At 34.9% G+C, this 24,588-nt stretch overlaps 1 protein-coding gene across 1 annotated transcript; it reads right to left on the bottom strand.

Moving 5' to 3' along the window:
* Positions 1-5,469: 5,469 nt before the first annotated feature.
* LOC107523971 (deoxyguanosine kinase, mitochondrial-like) lies at positions 5,470-23,458 on the bottom strand. The gene is made up of 4 exons (XM_087817796.1): positions 23,308-23,458; positions 8,219-8,324; positions 5,864-6,406; positions 5,470-5,821 (listed from the first exon to the last, which is right to left on the bottom strand). Exons 1-4 carry the CDS (start codon positions 23,456-23,458, stop codon positions 5,470-5,472), a joined length of 1,152 nt encoding a protein of 383 aa, XP_087673922.1.
* Between the last annotated feature and the right edge of the window lie 1,130 nt (positions 23,459-24,588).

Raw genomic sequence — 24,588 nt, 5'->3', positions numbered from 1 at the left:
GCTTGAAATAAGTTTCTGAAACTAGCAAAATCCACTCTTCCTGTCTTCTGTTCTCACCGCTATTGCCAAGATAGTTACCATCAATCTTTTCATTTAAATGTCTCTTTCTGCTTTCTTTATTTGAGTAGCTGCTCAAGAGAAAATAATAATTAGATATAAATATGATCTTGCTAATTCTTCTAAACTCCTTTTCCTTTTTGACTACAACCTAAATTGTCGATTCGTACGTCTTCTTATAACCCACATTCCACAATGTTACCTATGCTCCAACTAATATGAAATAAGAAAAGAAAAAGTTAAACTGGCAAGCATGAAGTCTATCTCCTGTTGCTTATATGTGTTGTTACCTTTAGGTACAAATATCATTTCATTTTAATAATCTCATAAATCCCATGAAGTTTTAGTAATTATTCTCATTTTGCAAATAAGGAAACTGAGACTCGGGATTGAGCTAGTATGCCTCCCCTCAAAAGGGGCCCAGCAAGTAAATAGTAGATGCCAGAGTTATTAGACTCTGACATTCACCAAAATATAATTTTAAGAATTCTGTCTTTATCTGCTACCTTAGATTTTCTACCAAAAATTCCATTTCCCCTTCTCCTTGTCAGTTTTTACTACAAATATTTAGTCATTGGGGCCAACTACTCTACTGGAAAGTATTTCTTCTCTTTCCTCTTATATTGTCTTTTTTCTTCAGTCCTTTATTCTCATGTAAAGAATTTATATTTGAAATGTAATACATTTATGGGCTGGATGAGTATTATGCATTCTATGGACGTATTGCATGTATTCACCAGAACGTTTTCAAAATTGAATGTTTTGTTTAAAAATTTAGTTTACCAACATCTCTTGAAGATTGGCCGGGTCTGACAGCGCTGGACCAACATTTCTGCATCATAATAATCTTTTAGGCTGCACTGTGACAGTCCCCTTAAACAGGACACTCTACAGTGTGTAACAGCCTAGGTTGCCTCCTTTGTCTCACACCTGGGTGCTTCCTCAGTTACGCTGTGGGCAGGACCCACAGGGATTTAAATTTGTGATGTGTCTTAGAGAGTATTGGTTTGCCACACAGATGGCAAAGCACTATTGTAATGTCCCAAGGAATGCTTCAGGCACATAGAGTCATTTCATTTTTGAGCTTTCTGGTGCCAATGGAATAAAACTTCCCCTTTATAGTGTACTCAGTAGTAGGGAAAGAATTTACTAGTGTTGTGAGAAATGTTACTGTTTAATACTATGGTTTTAGTGAACTTGAGAATAAATTTTGTGATTTTTTTTTTCCTGCCAAACACTTACATAAGTAAATAAATTATGCCCTCTGGGATTTACCTAATAAGAACTTTGACAAGCCATTTATCTTTTAAGTAACTTTTAATGCTTGATCATAAGCTCTAGCAAAGAAAAGTAACTTTATTGTTACAGATTCCAAATCACATTAGATAAAAACAAGGACTTCCCAGGTAAAGTTTAAGGCAACACGGTTAGTTTTTCTCTGTCTTTGATCCTGTATGTCCAATGGCACATTTAGCAACATGTGTAGTGACTTTTCTGAGTTGCTACTAAATAAAGAAGAAAAATTTTTGAGTGTATTAAGCTTAATCAATGGGATTAAGTTAAATCTAATAGACATTTTGTTTTAGCTGTTTTTCTCATGTATGATTAATTAAAAATGATTTATTTCCTCATCTTTGCCAGGAAACAGAAAAATGTTGATATTAGCATTATTTTTAATAGCAAAAAAATAAATAAAATCTAGGAGCAACCCAAAAGTAAAACAACCAAGCGACGAATGAAAACAAATGTAATTAATATAAGCAACAGTGGGGCAGATCCACAGAGGGAAACTAACGAACTACCATAATGTGTATCATATGTTTGAATTTCACCTACAAAATATTGAGCAAATAAAGCAAAACATAGAATTAATTTATTAGGACATCTTTATTTGAATTTCAAGAATTTTCAAAATTAAATAATATAAATATTGGCATATAGGTAAGAAAACTATATTTAAAAACTAGGGAATGGTAAATATAAAATACAGCATAGTAATCTTGTATTCAGAAATGTTAAAGAAAGGGAGAGTGAGATATGATTTGCTACCTATGTATTTGGCAAACATGAAAAATTTTAATAATTTCTCAGTTTTCTGGTGTAGAGAAATAGACACTCATATGTGTTTGACAAGTGTGTAAATTTTTTAGATATTTTGCAATATCTATTAGAATTGAAAAAAACATAATCTCTTGATTACAATTGTTTTGCTAAATCTATATCTTATAGTTATATTGATTGGAAGCAATAAATATCTATACACTGTATTTAATAGAATATAAACTAAGTACATTTTCAAAGTCATTTATTAGGAGATACATTATACTAGATGTATGGAGTCACTGGAAAGAATTAGGTAGATCCATATATGTCTATATCAAGATGAGCAAACATGAGTATTAATTTTTAAAAGAGGATGATATATAATATTACTTAAATGCTTTTTAAGCTTCATTTTTAGCTTATTGAGAAGACACTCTTTCATTTATTGTTATTTTTAAGACTATCTTATTTTTAAAGATATCGATGGGGATAAACACATTTTAAATTTATTTTGAATGATAAAATCTATGTATAATTTTTAACATTTTGTCAAATGATATATTTAAAAGAAATTAATAAATAAACACAATATGATAGCTTTTGACACAGTTTTACACTGAAGGAATTGTTAAGAGGATACAATTAAAACAAACCCTTTTATATAAAAATGAGGTTGTAATTAAAACAAACAATTAGAAGTAATAAATTATTTGCCAATAGGAGTTGGTTAGTTTTTTATGGTACATACATGCAATGGGATGTTATACATCTAATAAAATTTTTAAGGTAGATATCTCATATATATATATAAATGAAAAGATATGTTATACATCATGTATCATATGATCTTTGTGAGAAAGAAAATGAACAGGGAATTTTGAAAGAATTTTCAACAAATCACTGCAGAAATTTTCACTGTTAGGGATTTCAAAATATTTTATAGAACTATGTATATTTTGATTTATTTTCTTACAATAAATTTCTATTAGTTTTATAGACAGAATCAATGATAAAGCTGTTTCTATTTAAAAACATAAATCTTCACAACCTCTTATGCAAATAATGTTTTAAGATACACTAAAATAATCTCAAAGTTTAAATAAATATTTTCTTACACAAAGAACATGAAAATGTAATCATGAAAAGTGGAAAAAAATTTTCATTCAAAATATTAAGTGCCTACTCTGAGTTTGGCCCCCTTGTTGGCACTGATGTAACAGTAGGATGGGAAATGGAAGGAGGAGAGTCTATGACAACTAATTTGTCCCCAGGAACCTGATCTGACCCACTATAGAGAAGCTGAGAACAGAAATTAAGTTGGCCATTTTGACAGGAACTATATGAGACACAAGACATATTCAGTCACCTTAGGGCCCAGTTAAAAGGTGAACAGCACTAGAGAGAGGACAATTTTCTCTGTGTTGTTAAGAAGTAGTTGTGGCAAATATAAGTTACCAGGAAAGCCACAGTGGAAGACTTCTCTGCCTGGTGGACAGCTGGAGGATACTAAATATGCTGCTAAATTAAAGTGCTAGATATAGCCTATAGGTAGGCTCCCTGAAGGGCAAGCTGCCTTAACAGAGTCCAGAACAGCAAGACCCCCAAGAGGGAAGCTGGACTTGTGACGGAGGCTGCATGCTGCTTTTTAAGCACCAATCGAGACATAGCTTGTGACTCATGAAAAACTTTTAAAGAAGAATTTGCAGGAAACCAAACTCTAGCATGAGCAAGTATGAGCAAGAGCCAGGAAATCCATTTATAACTAATCATTTACAGCCACAGGATGATGAAGCCCAAGGGATCTGAGCGCATATAAAAGAAGGCAAAAGCTTTTCCAGAGGAAAGTTCTGGAAAAGATATATTCTGAATATTAGAAGCAGAGTCCAAAAACTTGATATATCTGCCCTAAACAAATATAATTGTGAAAATGTTGAATACTTCTTTGTTATTTTACTTCATTTTTAGTTCTTAATGATGAATAAAGTTCTGAAACTTTTACAAGTGCTGCCACAGTGTTTGTAAATTAGATAAAAGAGAAAAGAAAATTGAGAACTATTGATATTTTGAAACATTTTTTTATTCAACAGCTCAGTGTTCATGAATATTAGGCTTCTTCAACCAGTACGTTGGGAGTCAAGGGCTTGCTGTTGGAATGTGAATCACTTTCATACACTGTGCGATGATGCGATTAATTACCACATGACGTGCTTCCAAATTACACATTAGTTTACAAACATCTCATTATAATAATACACGTACTATTTTTAGACCCTGATATGCATGCAAACTTGTCCAGTACACAGTACCAACCAGGGGCACAGATACAGAGAAGCTGAGAACAGAAATTGTCCCAAATATAGTCTCACCCCGTAGACTGTGCTGTCATACTGGTCACTAGTATCAATTTAGATGTCCTGTCAGTATAAAGTTGACACCAGGATTTCAAAAGACAGTATCAAAAACAAGTTCAGTTATTTTTATAATGAATGCTTTTTCAAATGACAATATTCTAGGTAAATTGGGTTATATAAAACACATTTTAAATTAATTTTCTGTTACTTTTTGTCACAGTTACTAGAATATTTAACATGCATTTATGGCTTGCATTATATTCCTAACAGACAGTGTTACTCTAAGAGGTTAAAACCTAGTAAGAAGGAGAAGAATTTCTAGGCAGATCAAGATAACTCTAGTCCTGCCCGGCGGGTGTGGCTCAGCAGTTGAGCATCGACCTAGAATCCAGGAGATCGCGGATCAATTCCCAGTCAGGGCACAGGCCCGGGTTGGGGGCTCGATCCCCAGTCGGGGGCCTGCAGGAGGCAGCAGATCAATGACTCTCTCATCATGGATGTTTCTATCTCTTTCTCTCCCTGTCCCTTCTTCTCTCTGAAATCAATAAAGATATATTTAAAAAAAGAAGAAAAAAAAAGATATCTCTAGTCCTAACTATGTTCCAAAAAGTAGATAACAAGGGATTCTAAGACAGAGCAAGTTTAAATGGTCATCCAAACTCCTGGAACATATTCATGTCTTTGGTGCTTTGTCATCAGTTTTGTTTACTGTATGTTATATCAACAAATCTTTCATTGTCCTTAGAAACAGTTAAGTCTCCCTTTCTTTTAGCTCTCCCTTTCTCCCCCCCCCCCCCCCACCGTTTGGTTTTATATGCAGAAACAGATCCTGAAGCAATTTCACTATGGATATTGTTAAGAAAGTTATTAGATCTTTTTTCTTCTTAAAAGAAATTACAGCCCAAGTAGTTTTTCTCTCTTAATGAAGGTGTCTTTAAACCCAATCCCCAGGAAACCCATTTCTTCCATCCTCTTTGGTGTTTGTTTAACATAAGAGACAATTGATGAATTCTAAGGGTTAAATCCCTGTTTTCTTTTCTTTTTTTTCTTTTTTCATGAGTTCTTTTTGTTTGGTTATTTCTTCAGAAAAATCATCATTAATATCCAACACCAGCACTGGAACGTTCAATAGAGACTCAAAGTGGAGCTTGGTAGTCTTGTGAACAAGCCAGGCTTCGTGTTGATCATGAAGCTGCTCGAGATATGCCAGCTCAATTCCTCTCTCTTCTTCCCTGCCCCTCCGGTGTAGTCTCTCTAAACAAACCTGTGGAGTAGCCTGAAGGTAGAAGAAGCTGTGTATTGGAAGCCGGCTAGAAAACTCCTGCAGGAGAAAAGCATGCCAGTCCTGATAGATATGACACTCCAAATCACTGAGGGAGCCATTTTCAAACAGATTATTTGCAAAGATATACCTGTCACTGTACACAGACCTCTCAAAGATCTGTACCGCTTTCTTGGCCTGGAAGACTTTCTCGGTGGGGGGCTCCAGCTGCATTTTCAGGTGGATCATAAAAGAAAACGTCTGGAATGTGTAGGACCATCGTGATGGCTTCTGGTACATCAAATCCAGCAAGTTTCCAAGATTTGGGGTATTGCAGGCATTTTGCATGCCAGCAGCCTGGACATTCTGCCATGTTGCTACAGGTTCTGTAGCTACGTGCCACTCTGGGTAACTTTTCGTGAGTAACTTCACAAAGGTGGACTTTCCCACAGCAATGTTGCCTTCGATGGAGAGCCTTCGGGGCCCGTGCCCCGAGTGCAGGCCCTTGGAGAGGGGCACGCCCTCAAGTGCTGTCTGACCCATGAAACCGGAGGGTGCTTGCAGGAGCCTCAGAAATCGCTGAGGCTCCACCTTAAATCTCTGTTTTCTTTGGAAACAGAATGGCTGGTACTCAGTGTTGGGAGATTCATTGGTGTGTTCAGCTTTGCAAGTACATGTTGGCTGGGGAAGGATGCTGATTATTTAACACCATTGTTTGACGGAAAGTTTGAGTTTATAGTGTGAAAAGGTGCAGGCAACTAGAAAACTGCATGTTCAGATGTTAGAAGGGGTCCTTAGGGAAGGATCTGTTGCCAGATCAGCTTCTAAATGTTGAAACTGGCTTTCAGAGTATACACAATCTGTCGTGGTCTCCTGGCGCTTCCTTCACATGCTGTCACAGGATGAGGCATAAACTAAGGCTGTGGTTGGAACGGCACAGCCAGATGCAGTGCTGCCATCCGGGAAACATGGGCACCTTAGCTACTCTGGGTGACAGCTCCTTAGGACAAGATAATGCCAAGTTCTGTTAAAACATGGGGCTGTGTTTGGCTTAGAAGGAACAGAATTACACGTGACATAAACCAAGTCCTGACCGATTTCTCCAAGGTTAATTTCTCTTCCTACTATAAGCCCCATGAAATAAGAGATTTTGTTTGTTTTCTTCACTTTTATCTGCAGTTCTATAGGGAGCCTGGCATATAATAGGTGCTCAATAAACATCTGTTAAATTATGGCATGTAATAAGTTCTCAATAAATATCATTAAAACTATCTCAGAATGGGCTTTTTCTTTATTGTATACATTTCTCCATTTATTTGCTTTATGGAGCTGGCTGTCTAAAGGGCACCCACTTGGCCTGCTAAGATCTTTCTGGATGTCTAATAATTAAAGATCAATTAGCTATTTGCATTGCCATATCTTTTCTTAGAACCACTCGAAGCCTTCGCTGTATGATTTATTTCAAAATAATCAATTACTTGATATATTTGCCCTTACCATGGTCTAATTCTGGTGTACAATAGAAAATTGGCAGCTACATGCATTACAGTTGATCAAAGAGAATTGCTTAAAATAGGGGCTGCATTTAATGGAAGATGGCTGTTTTGGTCTTCAAGATACTGTTCTGAATTTCTTATGTGCAGGTTTTAGTTTGCATTACAAGGGACAGGCCTAGGCTTTAGAAGGATTATGGAAAAAGAGAATCATGTAAATTTTGTGGATTTAGTTTTGCATTGCTGGGCCCACTGGATTAATAATCACGCTGGGAAATAGGAAGGCATTGCTCCAGGGAACCTGTTTATGAGTCTGGTAATTCTGCAGTTGGTTTTGTGAGAGGAGTGACTTCAATAACACATATGAAATAGAGTTTAACTTTTTTTTAAAGTCAGAATGATATTTAAGAATAAAATTTTAGGTAGCTGGTTCGGGGTATTTTCTTTGTAACCCTAAAGGCTAATAGGTCTTTTGATGTACTTTCTTGAGTTCTATAAGAGTTCTCAGTTTATGGACATCAATTCAGCAATTTTTAGTCCACTAATATTGCAGGCACTATGACATAATTATTCAAAGATTAGCAGGTCATGATTTCTGCCTTTAAATATCTCATTCTAAAGCAAGAAAGGAAAACACACACACACACACACACGCACAGGAGGCCATAGATGGAATGCTGACCTCTCATAAGAACGAAAGGCCAGGGGAGCACAGAGGAGGGCATATCAACTTCAGCTATCAGGTGGGCTCAGAGATGTGGGAGACTTCAAATTAGGCATTAAAATATAAATAGGGTTTAACATCATTTAGGGAGCCTAGAGATTGCGAGTGGGGTTGCTGGCACAGAACATATAATGGAAGCAAAGGAGTAACAATAAAAAAGGTGTGATGGGTCTAGTCAGGCTACTTAAGAGCATCAATTACAGAAGCATATTCCCATTGTTGTTCATGAGAACAACTGTGCCTTGCAGAATTTCAGCGGGCATTGTTCACATAGCTTACATGAACTTACCTGATGGAATGGGGCAATGCAGCAGCCCAGAATTCTGCCGACAGTAAGTAGCCAAGCCATTTGTGATTACTTGAAGAGGAAGTGTGGGAAGTGAGTCCATAAGTACCTGTAATAGGAAGACTACAAGATATGGAGCTAGGGATTATTAATCTGCAAAGGAGTCTAATTAGATCATTAAGATAAAAAATAATTATAAACGCTTTTGAAGATTGTAATTCAAAAGCTAAAAATGAAATTTGAGGGGTTTTATATTGTTTCTTCTGGATTTAGTCACCATTGAGCTTGAATACATATTTTAGCACTTTATGCAAAATAAATCACAGATATGATTGAGTATACTTTTAGGACTGCCTATAAACTCCAAGGCCTGGAGTGTGATGAGGAGATGTTATAAAAGTGAAAGCTTGAGACGCTATGTGAAATCCCCAGAAAAATGGGAAGATAGGGGAGTAGGAATAAAAAGAAGGTATAGAGATTTTAGAGTATTGTAATTAAGATACATAACAATAGCACCTAAAATCTTTCAGGCAACGTTGATACATTACTTCAAATATTCCTGTTTGTGTTATAGTTCTTCCTCTTGCCCACCACACCCTTTCCCACTAAATTGGATATTCTTTAGCTGCTTTCTAATTACAGAACATGTGACATTCATCTATTCAAGAGAAAATAGCAATTTTTTAAGTAGCAAGTCTAATCTTGTTAGAAGTGGGAACCCAAGGCATTATTTATGTGGTCATAGGCAAACCCTAAGTAGGTAACAGCTGTCTGGTTGCTTCTCAAATTGGTTGTGTGTTTGGAGCACTGTGTGGATATTGGCCTGCATGCTTTCAGACAAATTATTCTCTTAATGGACTATCAAGTACTTGGATAAATCTATCAGTAATGCAGACCATGGCTCCTGTACTTTCTTGAAATGACTTCGAACCAATTTGGTAAATTATACCCACTATGAGAGTTAGATGACAATGTCACAAAAGATCAAGATTTTTGGTAAAATGTCGTTTCTTTGAAAGTCTTATTTCCTTTTTAGAGATTAAAGTCTTTCAAAAAGAAAAGTGTGTCATTAATATGTATTTTATCCATTATATTAAAATTCACACAAAAATGTATAGCACTCAGAAAGTTCAAAAACACACATAAGAACTGGATAAAGAATTTTCTTAACCTGTAAAAAAATTCTTAAACATTATTTTTTCCCAAATAATATTCATCTGCTATAAACAGGCAAGGTCATACAAAGCTATAATAGAAGTAGAGAGAAAAAACAGCCTCTATTATGGAAACATTTTAAAAATAAAAAACAAAATTATCATTTTTTTCTCCAGCTTTGAACTATACTTATGAAGTATGTGTACTAAATTTAATATCAAAATCAAAATATCCTCGCACTTATAAGAGATTCTATAGCAGTTTACTTGGCAAAAATAGACATTCTAAGAACTATTTATTAACTATGGGACAAAACACTTTAAAAAACCCAACACTTTAAAATATTTGTGAGGTGCTGAGTTTTCTCATTAGAAAAGCAATATATGTTCAGGGAAGTAAATGTTAGAGAATGCAGGGAAAGGGTAAAACTTTTAACATTTCAAAGGTTTTAATATAAGGCACAAAATTTTAAAATTTCAATATGAAGAATAACTTGCATTCCCTTATTAAATCTGGTAGTAATTAAATAAAACATGGACATTCACAATTGACAAAATGCTTTGTTTCCTCTGCTTCTCTGTGAAATGCCTACTGATTCTTTCATCTAGGGGAAGGATAGGCTAGTGAACCATTTGGCTTTGTGAGAACTTTGTCAGTCTTAGCAATATGCATTATTATACTGATGATATTTTGCTTAAAGTTTTATTTTTTTCACCATAAATAAGTCTTAAGGTACCTTTTGGTTCCTTATCATTTTTCCAGAGGAAAAGGAACATAAACTCCATTTTATTAACTGAACAAAGATAATTGGTAAGGCAGGTATCATTGGAGATGAGAGAGTAACTTTGGGACTTATTTTAATTTTATTTATTTATTTATTTATTTAAATATGTCTTTATTGATTTCAGAGAGAGGAAAGGAGAGGGAGAGAGAGATAGAAACATCAGTGATGAGAGAGTCATTGATCAGCTGCCTCCTGCTCGCCCCGGACTGGGGATCGAGCCCACAACCCGGGCATGTGCCCTGACCAGGAATCGAACCCCGATCACCTGGATCCTAGGTTGACACTCAACTGCTGAGCCACGTCTGGCTGGGCTTGGGACCTATTTTTTAAAATATTTGACAAAATATTTTAAAATAGCCATCCCTAGGCATCTGTGGTCTCCTTAAAGCCTTCAGTAGAGAAAAGCCTTGATGTTTAAGATAGCTTTATCTACGTTTTCTTACTATGCTGCTAGGATTTTGGTCTGAAGACCTCATCTGAGGGAGAGAGCAGTCCACTAACTGTATTAATTTGAAATAGACTTTTTATATGGGCTGTAAGAGATGATTGTGATAACTACAATAACAACAAACCACCAACCAACAGCAGGGGCATTCTGACCCACCATCCTAACTGTACCCCTTGAGACGCCTGGGAAGATCCTGCTGCTACGTTACAAATTTGTTCAGCTTAGTTATATTCACAAAGTGTATGGAGAGAGCTTACCTCAACAGTTGAACTAAGTTCGAAGTTAGAGTTAACTAAACAATTTAAACTAAGTTAGAAAAGCAAGCTTCTTGGCTGGTATCTCATTCTTAGTGCTCTACGGTAAGAAAGTTGAAAGCAGTGCTAAATACTCACTCAGTAACTTGTGAAAAGGATTATTTATTTTTAAAATATCTTGAAATCCTATGGCCTTTAAAAACTATGTTTAAAGTTTTATATATATATATATATATATATATATATATATATATATATATATATATTTTTTTTTTTTTGGATGAAGAAAGATCCCTAAGACATTATGATGAAGAGCTAAGAGCACAGACTTTCAGGTCAAGATGCCTAGTTCTCAAACCCTTGTCTGCCACGTACTAGCTGTGACCTTGGGCAAGTTACTTTATATCTCAGTCCCAAACATTTTACGTTCTTCATTTGCCAAGTGAGGTAGCTAAAACTACATAATTATTTTATACTGTTGTGAGGATTTTGTGATTTCCATGTGCTTTTTTATTAAATTAAAAGTCAAGATGCAAAATAGTGTGTAGAGTAGTATGTTTTCATATGCTGGTATATATACATACATTTTCTTAGAATGATATAATAAAATTTCTAATGGAAACATCTCCAGGGAATAATACTGAAAAAATGGTTTTGATGGCAAGGTGAACTTTATGTGTGCTTTTAAGCCTTTATGTAGACATATACATTTTTATTATGTGTTTGATTTTTATATAGATTAGTACATTTAAAATAATGCATACTTTAAAAGTTTTCTATTTGCATAAGACTCATGCTGAGAGGTGTTATCACCATAAGACTGTGTGTGTTTGTGTATTTTATCAAAAAAAGAATGGGGTGTGTTGGTTTTTGTACTTTAAGAATCAAAAATGCTGGAAGCAGTTCTTTTTGCCTGTTGAATAAAAGCTATAAATTTCAATGTTACAAATTGTTTCAATTCTTCCATGGAGATTAGTACTAGGAATAAACCTAAAGCATGGTTTTTTTAGGTTGTAGTGTGTTGGAATAAAAATTAAGAATCAGAACAAAAATCACCGGGAATTATATCATACATAACAAAAATTAAGCATTTGCATAAGGACACCTACAAAAAAGAAGTCTGTGGTTGTCACTTAATAGAAAGGATTCTCTTGTCCAGAGATTGTATCCTGTGATCACTCAGCACATACTTCAGGCGCATTCTACCCCTGATGTTTGTACAATGATAATATTCATGCAGCTGGCCAAAACAATTGGCACAGCCAAACCAAGGATGCATTTCTTAGTAAAGGTGTTGTTTTAGTCAGGTTTCTCCAGATTGAGCTCTATCTATCTGTCTATTTATCTATATCACCTATTAAGACAGAGATTTAAAGAAATTGGCTTGTGAAATTGTGGGGACTGGCAAGTCTGAAATCTGAAGGCAGGGATCAGGGTGGAGATTCAGGGAGGAGCTGATGTTGCAGTATTAAGTTCAAAGGCAGTCTGTAGGCAGAATTCCTTCCTCCTGCAGGGAACTCAGTTTTTATTTTTATTTTATTATTTTATTATTTTATTTTATTTTTTCCATCACCATTTAACCCCTCTATGCTCTCTTCCACCACCACCCCGCTCCTCCCAACAATCACCACACTGTTGTCCATGTCTATGAGTTTTCTCTCTCTTTTTTCTTTTTTGCTCAATCCCTCCTCCCCTCCCCCACTCCATCCCCCCACCCACCCACCCCGTCACAACTCCCCCACCAGAGCTGTAAATGCCTTCAACTGAATGAACGAGGCCCACCCTCATCATGGAAGGTGATCAGCTTTACTGAAAGTATACTGATTTAAAACTTTATCACATTTAAAAAAAATACCTTCACAGCAACATTAGACTGATGTTTGACCAAACATCTGAAGCACCATAGCCTGGCCAAGCTGAGACATAAAATTAACCATCACAGGTGTAATAAAGACCACAACTAGATCTCTATGAGCCTCAATCAACTATTGACATTACTTGAGTGTGTGTATTCATTTTAGAAGGAAACTAAGACCTTTTTCTGTTTAATCATGAAAAAAACTAGTCAAGAATTTACCTTATTTAAAAAGTGGTCCACTAAAAAGAATACAATGTCTAGTTACTAGATTTTCTTTTTATAGAAATAGTGTGTGTTATGCACCTATCCTATAATCACTTATTCAGTTCATTCTAGAGAAAATTAAGGGTTATAGTACTCATGTTTTCCTTAACAATGATATTAACTCAAAGTGCAATATTGTAATTTTATAGTATGTCATACAGTAATTGAAAAATTATGAGTAGGGGTATTCAAGGCAAATATTTAAGGCAGTCTCCCTCAGGTCTCCTGTCCCATGTCCAAACTTCCTACTTGTGGGTTCTCATTCTGTTCCTTCAATCCAACCACCTGGTCACCTTTATTAAAACTTGCTTTCAGAGCCTTCATTTATACTAAGAGGTCAATTACTGATAAAGATGTAGAGGGTTGCCTCCTTTAATGGTATGAGAGATTGAGCCTTAAGTTAAAGGAATGAGTTCCTATAAAATCTCTGTGTTAAAAGAACTAAGCAGATTTGCTTCCTCGTAGGATTTCCAATGCTATTTCTAGGGAAATATTTGTATTTTGTACCCATATTTGCTAAACCAATGAAGCATACATAGTATGACTTTGTGTCAGAAATAAAATAGAATTGTAAGGTGTATTTTTTCAGTAAATTTATGCGTATCTCCCAGATTTAGGACTTGATTTTTACTCTGTTTTGAAGCAGAATTCATAAATTATATATAAAGTATATCAAGCATAACAGTTGGCATATAGTAAGTGCTTAGTTAATTTTAATTGTATTGCTTTTATCTTTCCTGTTTTTTTGCAATGAAACTTGTCCTTAATTTGGACTTTACAAAACTATCACCAAATTTTGTCACTGCCTAGAATTATTTCAAGAGACTGCTTAGTGGATCTATAACAGCACTCCAAGTCATAATAACAGCATTTAGTTAGAATGGCAATATAATTCCTCAGTCTTTTATTGTGACAGCAAAATCTCTGAACAATTTCCACTGGTACCAGAATATATAATCCTGCTACCCATTAGTATTTTCTATTTCCTAAATATGTGGTGCATTTCACACCATCATGTCTTTGCATGAATTATTTCTCCTTAGAATGAGAGACCTCCCCTGGGGAACAACACACCCTGCCTATACGTTAATACCACTGCATTAGCAAGATTTCAAAAAGCAACTCATTTTATTTTTAAGCAGCATAATGCTAAAACATATTTTCTCTTAAGATAAAATGTGCACCCCTCCCACTGTATGGATCCCTTCTGAAGAAATGAAAACCTGGCTTATCCATACTAATTATCATATGTTCATATACCTTTTTTTTCCTCTTATTTTTAAAATTTGTTTTAGAAAGAGAGGAATGGAGAGAGAGAGAGAGAGAGAGAAAACGGAGTTCAGTTGCTTTCTGTACGTGCCTGGACCAGGGATTGAACTGCAACCGTTTTCCTGTACAGGCTGACACTCCAACCAACTGAACCACCACCCAGGGCTGGGCTCTGTTCTTTTTATTTTGGGATAAAGCTCACTGTTTCTTTACTCCCTTATTATTCTGATTATTCTCTTAATGCACTCAACTTTTAAACACCAGTCTTAAAATGAACATAAGTGAAAATAAAACTTAAGGAGAGTGCAGAAGACAAATCGTAACATTAGAGGCTGCTACGTTATTGTGGGAAACTCCTGGTCTTTCTAGTTATATAAACTTAGTTTTATATCCCAGATTTGCAATTGACTGCTCTGAGAAATTAACTTGACTTCATCTGTAAAATCTTGAGAATAATATGTGAACTATAATGGTTATTGTGGAAATAGAACGTTACCAATCCCTCCACTCACTTGCTCCTTTACCAAGGAGAAGTTACTTCTCTATCATGAAATAACTATTCCCCTGATGTTTTACATGCCACTGGACTTTATTGACACATTTTAACTTTTTTAACTTCTCATTTTGAAATAATTTTAGATTTACAGTAGAGCTGTAAATACAGGGGTTGGCAAAAGTAAGTTTACAGTTGTGAGTTCATTTGTGAGCACAAAACAGAGTTTATTCTTATATTTTTTACTGTATTTCCACATGGACAACTGTAAACCTACCTTTGCCCACCCCTGTATAGCACAGGGAGTTCTTGCATACCGGACGGTGCACTTTTTCTAAGGATTGACATTTTCTATAACCATGGTGCATTTTTTAAAACTAAGCAATGAACATTGGCGTAACACTATTAACTAAACTACAGATACTGAGATGTCACCATTTCCATTCCCATTCTTTTTCCGTTCCAAGAATTGATTCTGGGCACCATGATACATGTGTGGCATATACTAATTTTTAATGAAGATCTCTAAATGTTTAATGATATTCTACTGAAAGCCAGTTTTCAGCTGCCCTGCACCTATTTCAGAATTTCATTTTTATTCTTACAATATTTCACTTTGGTTGGTGCCCAGTGTTTCTATGTGTTATTTTTAATCTTGACTCTATCATATGTGGTTATGTGGCATTAGCTAAGCAGCTTGACATGGTGGCGAAACACATTTTTTTTTTTGGATTGTTTTTTATGTCTTCAAACAAATCATTTGAACATGATGGAGCCCAAAAGCTATTCCATAGAACATCTCTTGAGAACAAATAGAGCCATAGAACCTATATATCAATACTCGGAGTATTTTTATACATCACATGATTTGGGCCAGAAAAACTGAGACAGAGTGGATTTCTTGAGGGAAACATATATATAGGGTCCTTGTTTTTTGTTTTTTTAAAATTAATCCTCACTCAAAGGTATTTTTTCCATTGATTTTTTTAAATGTATATTTATTGATTTCAGAGAGAGGAAGAGAGGGGGAGAGAGAGAGAGAGAAACATCAATGATGAGAGTCATTGATCAGCTGCCTCCTGCATGCCCCCGACTGGGGATCGAGCCCGCAACCCGGGCATGTGCCCTGCCCGGGAATCAAACTGCAATATCCTGGATCCTAGGTTGATGCTCAACCACTGAGCCACGCCCAGCCGGGCTCCACTGATTTTTAGAGAAGGGGAAGGAAAGGAAGGAAGGGACGGAGGGACGGAGGGAGAGAGAAACATTGATGTGAGAAAAACACATGGATTGGTCGCCTCCCACATGCACACAGACCTGAACTGGGATCAAACCTGCAACCCAGGTACATTCCCCTGACCGGGAATCAAACCTGCCACCCTTAGGTGCACTGCCTGACACTCCAACCACTGAGCAACACCAGCCAGGGTAGGCCCTTGCATTTTTTATTCAATATGATATCTCTAATTACAGCTATCTTGCTATTTTTTTTTATTTGTTCTATCTGTTCTTTATTACTTTTTCTACTTCTTTTGGATTAATTGAATTGTTATGATTTTGCTTATGTCCACTATTGGCGTCTTAACTATAATTTGCTTTATTAATGTTTTTAATGATTTATCTGGAACTTAAAACATATACCTTTAACTTATTGTATACCTTCAAATAACACTGTACTGCTTCAAATGTAACATAACGGCCTAAAAATACTATGATTTGTGCATTCCCATTTGTGCCATTGTTGTCATATAATTAAATTCCTCAACACATTATTTTTATTTCAAATGCCCATTATTATTTAAATAGATTTAAAATGGGGAAAATTTCTTTTCTATTTACTCACATATTTTTTCAGCCCTGACAGTATTTATTTCTTTGTGTAGATTCAAATTTCTCAGTGGTATCATTTTTCTTTCTGTCTCAAAAACTCCCTTTACATTGTCTTTCTTTTTTATCTCTGCTCTTCTTCATAGGAGGGGAAAAAAATCTTCACGTTGTTTTCAGCTTCGTAAGATATTTTGGTGGAAATAGAATTCTAGATTGATATATCTTTACTTTCTTTCTTTCAGTATTTTATAGATGTTGCTGATTGTCTTCTAGTTTGCACTGCCTCTGACAACAAGGCTGCTTCTGTGATTCTGATTTTGTTCTTCCATATATAATGTCTCTTTTCTGCACCTTGTTTTTAAGAGTTTCTTTGTTGTTGGTTTTTAACCCTTTGTTAGGACAGATACTGGTCTGTTTTTTTGATTTATTGATTTTTTTACTTTCGAGGTTGTTAGACTTCTCGGATCTGTACCCTTAATGATTTTCATCAATTTTGGAATAATTTGGGCATTATTTTTTAAATATATTTTTGCCCTCCCTTGCTTCTTTGGGGCCTTCAATTACATGTGTAAACCATTTGACATTTTCTATAGTTATATTTTCTTGTCAGCCTTATTTATCCTTGTGTTTTATTTTGGATGGTTTCTATTAGCCTATCTTTAGTTCTGTTTTCTTTTTCAGTGTCTAATCTGTTTTAATCCCATGCTGCATGTATATTACATCTCTCATCTGTAAAGTTCCACTTGAATTTCCCCTTTTTCCAAGGGAAATAGCTTCTGTTTCTCTTCTTTGTATGTTTATATTTTCATTTACATCCTAGGTTTCGTTTACAATATTTATAAGAGCTGTTTCAATGCCCAAGTCTATAAATTCCATCATCTCTTATTTCAGGTTCTGTTTCTATTGCTTGACTTTTCTCCTGGCCTGGTTCACATATTTCTGATTCCTTAGACTCCTGATAATGTTTTATTAGCTGCTCAATGATTATGAATTTTGTGTCATTTGTTTCTGGATTTTATTGAATTAGTTTAAAGAGTGCTGGATTTTGTTCTCATGCCTAGATAAGTAATTTGTGATAGTTTGATCCACTCAAGCCACATTAAGCTTTGTTTGGACAGTCCAGAATAGACTTCTCTCTGGGACTAACTAACCCCAACTGCTAAGTTGTGACATGTCTGGAGATTCTACCCAGTGTTTTCTTTTATATACTACAAGGCTTTTCGGGTATGATCAGTAAGAAAACAAACCACTTCCAGTTTGCGTAGCTTTGGCTACTGAGCAGCCTATTGCTTGCCAGTGGCTCTTTTCTTGGACTATGGGAGTCTCCTTTAATATGTGCACGTATAGTATTCAACCAGTGCCTCAAGGTTATTCTTTTTTTTTTTCTTTCTTTTGGAGAAATTCTCAGGGGTAAGCACACCCAGAATGTAATGGGTGAGCCTCACCTTAGGAAAACCATCCTTATGATGTGGTATCTCCCCTGAAAGATAAGTTATTCTTCTTAAATTCTTCATTGCTCTTTCTATATGCAGTTCCTCCTCCTTCCCTCTGCCCATATTCTTTTCCACAAATTTTAGATGCTTTGATCTTCACGGCCTCTAATTTCTGTTTTTGAACTTAGTGAGACCACTAGGCATTTTGCTGAAAAATGCCTACAAGCAATACACTGTGGTATTGTAGGACTCAGTTGTTTCCTCTGTTTCAGGAATTTAGCCCAGTGGTGCTTCTTTTTCAATGTCTAAACATGATCATTTGATATGTTTTGTCTGAATTTTTTAATTGTCGGGTGTTTTAATTATTTTTGGTGGGACAGTAATTCTAAAGCAGAATTATAAAGCGTTTTTGTTGTGTGAACTTCCACAGGTCTAAAAATGGCTTTATGTACAAGGAGGAGTATCAATAGTTACCCAGGTCATGATTAACATTAATTTATTAAACTTAAAAATTTAGAATCTAGCTTGTTAAACTCTTAGGTTGAAATTACAGATTTTATCTTAACCAGGCATAAAAATCAATTCAAAGTGAGTTAAACACTTGAGTCTAGGCCTGAAATTATAAAACTCCTAGAGGAAAACATAGGAGATAAGCTTCTTGACACTAGTCTTGGCAATGAGTTTTTGGATTTGACAACAAAAACAAAAGCAACTAAATAAATAAATAAATAAACAAGTAAGGTTAAATCAAACTAAAGGGCTTATGGACAATAAAACCAACCACCAAATGAAAAGGCATCCTGTGGGATGGGAGATAATATTTACAAGCCACACATTCAATAAGGGATTAATATCCAAAATATACAAGAAACTGATACAACTCAATAAGCAAACAAATGACCAAATTAAAAAATGGCAAAGGACTTGAATAGGTGCTTTTCCAAAGAAGACATATAAATGAGTAGCAGGTACATGAAAAGGTGCTGAACATCACTGATCACCAGGGAAATGCAAGTCAAAACCACAATGAACTCTCACCTCACACCTGCCAGAATGGCTGCCTTCAATAAATCACCAAACAAGTGTTGGCGAGGGTGTGGAGGAAAGGGAGCCCTCACGCACTGTTGGTGGGAATGCAGATTCGTAGTCACTATGGAAAACAGTATGGAGGGTTTTTTAAAAAAATAAAATAAAAGTGGAACTGCCGATGACCCAGTGATTCCACTTCTATGTATATATCCAAAGAAATCCAAAACACTAATTCAAAAGAACATATGCACCCCCATGTTTATTGCAGCATTATTTACATTAGCGGGGTTATGGAAACAAGCCAAGTGCCCATCAGTAGATGAGCGGGTAAAAAAACATGGTGCATATGTACAATGGGATACTACTCCACCACAAAAAATAATGAAATCTTACCATTTGCAACAGCATGGATGGACCTATAGGGTATTATGCTAAGTGAAATAAATCAGTCAGGAAAAGACAAGTACCATATGACTTCAATTACCTGTGGAATCTAAGGAACAATATAAACAAAACAGAAACAGACTCATAGATACAGGGAACAGACTAATAGTTGCCAGAGGGGAGAAGGTTAAGGTACTGGGTGAAAAGGGTGAAGGGACTGAGAAGTACCGATAGGTAGTTACAAAATAGTCACGGAGATGTAAAGTACAGCATAGGGAATATGGTCAGTAATATTGTAATAACTATGTATGGTGCCAGGTGGATACTAAAATATCAGGGGGGACACTTTGTAAAGGATGTGATTGGCCTCCATACTGCACACTTGAGAGTAGTACAAAATAATATTAAATGTAAACTGTAATTGAAAAAAAATAAATAAAACAACAACACAATGAGATATCACCTCACACTAGTTAGGATAGGTATTGTAAAAAAAAAAAAGTACAAGTGATAAGAAATGTTGGTGAAGATGTGGAGAAAAGGAGACAAACCCTTGTGCACTGTTGGTAGGAATATAATTGGTGCATCCACTGTGGAACAAGCACAGAGACTCTTCAAAAAATTTATAATAGAACCACCATGCGATCCAGCAGCTGTGTTTCTTTTTACATATCCAAGGAAACTAATCATTATCTCAAGGAGATATATGTGTTCCCATGTTCACAGCAGCATTATTCACAATGGCCAAACTATGGAAACAGCCCAAGCGTTCACTGATCAATAGACCAAGCAAATGTGGTATATGTATGTATTATTCAGCTTTAATAAAAAGGAAATCCTGTTATTTGCAACAACATGGATAAAACTGGACAGCATTATGTTAAGCAAAATATGTCAAATACAGCAAGGAAAATACCACATGGTATCACTTATATGTGGAATCTCAAAAAAAAGTTGAACTTACAGAAACAGAACAGTAGAGTAGTTGGTGGGGGAAATAGGGAGAGTTTGGTAAAAGGGTATAAACTTCCAGTTATACGATGAATAAAGCCTAAGAATCTAACATAGAATATAAAGATTATAGTTGATAATACTGCACTGTGCAATTGAAACTTGCTAAGAGAGTAAAACTTAAATATTCTAACACAAGAAAAAGTAAATATGTGAGGTGATGGATGTGCTAACTACATGGGGAGTTTTCTTTGACCATGTATATGTATATCAATTTATGTTGTACACTTGAAATATCTTACAAATTTATTTGTCAATTATAACTCACTGAAGCTGGAAAATACTTAATTGAATTTTATAATTCTATATTTAAGTATAGTAAAGAAGGAACTATTATCTTTGCATTTTATATTAATATTCAATTAACTTTCGTTGAACAAACTAAACTTCCTTTTAAAAGAATTAGTCTCACTTATTTTCTTAGTTCATCAAACATCCATCAAAACTTTTAATATGCATTTAAACTTTTACATATCCAATTTTGTAATAGTGACTTGAAGTGCTGGACAGATAATTTACAACACTAACATGAAAATACTTCCAGTCTCTCAAATAGCTCATGTAAATCTCACAAATTAAAAGAATATGTATTGTCAATCCACATCTTTTAAACATCCCAGCGCCATTTACAAACTTCATTAAATATTTTATAGTCTTCAACTGACAATCACAAATCCAATAAGTATATATTTTATTTCAAATTAAAATCTCATAGGTTGCCTAGTAGGATTTTCAATTTCAAGTCTCTCAACTACTGAGTTAGTTCTCTGAAGTTAATTTACTTTTATACTTAATTTAAAAATATTGTTGTGGTGAAGATAATTTGCCAGTCTGGGAGAGAAGTTTGTATCTCAGGCAAACTGATGCTATTAGGACGATAATTTGTGAATGTTAAATATGACCATCTCAAAGGGTTGGTATTGTTTATGCAAGATTGGAGACAGCAAGGGACCTAGGGGAAGTATACATCTTGTTTTCTCCAGCCATGTAGATAAATATTCTGACCACTTTTTTTATATAGGCAACAGGGGTCTCAAAGTTTGCACAATATTCAGTTGACATTCTTTAATCTGATATGGTTAGATGAAAGTCTTCACACCTGTTCAGATTTAGCAAACTTCATTGATTTCTATGTGGAGTCTGCATTTCTTTAGCTCTAGGCACCAATTCTGTATTCATTTTAATGGCATCCCATTGAATCTTGAATATCTCTCATATTTTTTCTCTCTGAAATCACAACTCTAAAGTTATGCTAATGAAACTTTCATAAACATAGAACCTACGCTAGAATTTCGTCAGACTCTACCTGTCATTTCTGGCTTCCATCCTTCCCTCCCCTTGGAAAGCATTTACCCGTCATTAGTCTTATGGCATATGTGCCTTTTATGATGAGTTTGTTAGGATTACTGACAGGTGTTCTGAAATTACATCTATGAATTCATTTGACATTATAGGATAACTTTTCTGAGTTTAGTGTTCTAATCTCATTTAAACAATTACAGGTGTTCTTATACTTTCCTTACCCAACTTTTACATCTGCTTTATTCTGCTCTTCCTAGTTTTTGACATTGGAGAAAAAGGAAGAAAAATGTGATACATAATTCTTTCTGCTTTCTCTTATCAACAGTGTACTCTTTTCATCAAACAAGAGATCTAAGCTTCTATTCGTTTTCTGAATAAGGTTTATAGTCTCTTAATTATTGCCTCAATTTCCACTTGTTCCATTTTGATGTCCCTTTGAGTGATATAAACAAAAACTTGTAGAAAATGCTTTTGCCTCATCGGAAAAAAATGCTTTAAGAATTCAACCAATATTAGGAAAACATCATTTTTAATATCACAGTAATTAAAGACCTCTCCGTTATTGACTGTCTTTTTGCAGCTAGAATGAATGTAGAGGTGCTAAGTAAGTAACTTCAATGCTTACTGTTCCAGTATATTGAATTTACTTAAAATTATCATATGGCCAATTATACTACTAAATTCAATTTTTGGTTGATCATCTCTAAATTCTATAATATTAGTGGGAATGGCAAATTTTATTCTTGCTCTATGGAATAGAAAGATTTTTCCAATGCTGTTAAAGTTTATGACAAAGAGAACTAATTTTTAAACTTCTCTAAATCTGAAGGTTTAAATGCTATTTTAGAAACATAAGTTGAATCAGCAAAATACCACAATCAAACCAAATAATGCAAAAGGAATGAATGATACTAAACAACACATAAAAAAGTCACTGAACATATTGCAATCTGTAAATATTTTTCATTTAAGCCTCAAAAAGGACATCATGTTGTTATACATAGGAGACCATGAGGTATTCTGCTATAGCGGCACTGAAATATTAATGTCCTAGAAAAGTGTTTTTTTTATGAACAAGAGTAATTAGTGATTCATAAATAAAGAAGGGGAATGCTTTTAATGGTAATGATCTTGGAAAAATGTTAATGCTAGTGTACTTACAAATAGTCAATATTTCACTCTACAAAAAATATTTCATCATGATTATATGCAAAGCACAACATCTCTATGCTTGTCATGGAGAGCGAGAGTAAAACAGATGACAGTAAGCAATTCCTAAAATACTTATATTATTTATAGTGAATTCATAAAAGAAGAATGGATTATTATACATATCGTTATAGGTTTAACATATGTGTATGTGTTTTATCACCAAATGGAAACATGGTTTCAGACATAATTAATAGCCTAATTGTGTTCAGATGTTTCCACCAGATCAAGAACATTACTGCATAAAACAAAATTTAATAAACTGTGTATGTGCACACTGTGAGAATAGCAAATGACTTCGCTTTTGAAAACTTAATTTGGCATTTATATTAGGAATATATACATTGGAAACCCCGAGAGCTGGCACCCTACCGTGAATGTTTGCGGAGGCCTGGCAACGCTGGGCAGCAGGGCACAGCCCGCCAGCACCGCAGCCAAGCCCGCCCGTGGCTCTGAGGGCGCCTCCCGGCCTCAGCATTTCTGCGCTGGGGTCGCCAGCACTAGAGGACTCCAAGCGGACCATGCGGTTACCAGACCCTCTGCTCAGTAGCTATTCTGCAGACACGATAGCTCTTTGCATCACAGTATTATCTTCTACGCTGTGTTTCTAGCTAAATGTCTTCCATAGTTTGAAGTTTGGGGGAAAAAAGTGATTCAGATACTATAACTATTTGCAGGTGGCTGTTCGGCAAATATATAAGCGACAGGTAAGAAACCAAATGTGAACTGCAAATGTCTTTGTCTTTTGCAGTTTTCAGTTTTAAATTAAGGTATTTAATTCTTTACAGGTTTCCGGCGCGTCGCAGCAAGTACCAAACTAATTTTATTTTATTTTTAAAAAGTTTTTCTCAACATTTTACTAGGTGCATATTTTAATGCGTATTTAAAAACTGTCACTTTAAGCAGAGTCTGATGAAGTATAAACACATTTTAAGAGTAATAAATAACTTCTGTGTTAAAAATAATGGATTTAAATGGATTATGGAGAATTTTTCTTTATATTTTCCTAATGGAGCTGATTTTTATAACTAATGAATAATCCAACATCTTTAAAGGCTGATTTGTGCTGCAACCTACACTCCAGTTTTGAAGGCAGGATCTCATTCTCATATCAATAAGATTTGTGCTGAAGTCACTCTGACTGGGCAGAAATAAGCACGTATCAAACGAACTCCTTTATCAGGAACAAATTGCTTAAGGATAACTCTCCTAAAATTCTATAGCCTAACACTATAGGTGTTCAAAAGGAGCAATGGGTAATAGAACCAGTCATGTACTATAATACTTCTCACCATATGTGAAATATATTTCAAATTTCAATACTTCTTGTTATATATAACAGAATAAATTTGAATTTTTTCATGCCATAAACCAATAAGAAAAATAACATACTATTTAAAAACACACACATTTTCAGAATGTTTCTTGAATTAAATGTCATTAAATTTACTATATTTTTGAAAAATGGGGTTTTAAGATAGATAATTAGATAGTTATAGAATTGTTAGGCTTTTTTATCTTTAAGTGTATAGAACTCTGATAAGGCCATCTATAGGAAACCAGTAGACTATTTTAATTTGATAAAATGAAATGATATAAAGTTACTTTAGTTTTCAAATGCAGATTGATGTTATATTGTTTGAAAATAGTTTG

The sequence above is a fragment of the Miniopterus natalensis genome, chromosome 6 (genome assembly GCF_054644295.1).
Source record: "Miniopterus natalensis isolate mMinNat1 chromosome 6, mMinNat1.hap1, whole genome shotgun sequence".
NCBI classification, from domain to species: Eukaryota; Metazoa; Chordata; class Mammalia; order Chiroptera; family Miniopteridae; genus Miniopterus; species Miniopterus natalensis.
Note: the sequence above shows the minus strand (reverse complement) of the source record. Positions and strands in the feature narration are given on the sequence as shown.

Bases quoted from the DNA above. Each gene is read 5' to 3' on its own strand.
- LOC107523971 (XM_087817796.1), bottom strand. From the start codon at position 23,458: ATGGTCCGCTTGGAGTCCTCTAGTGCTGGCGACCCCAGCGCAGAAATG. The intron at 6,407-8,218 runs GTAAGTTCATGT...TTAAATAATCAG, and splicing joins GCATTGCCCCATTCCATCAG to CATCCTTCCCCAGCCAACAT. The intron at 5,822-5,863 runs GTATATCTTTGC...TGGCTCCCTCAG, and splicing joins AGGTCTGTGTACAGTGACAG to TGATTTGGAGTGTCATATCT.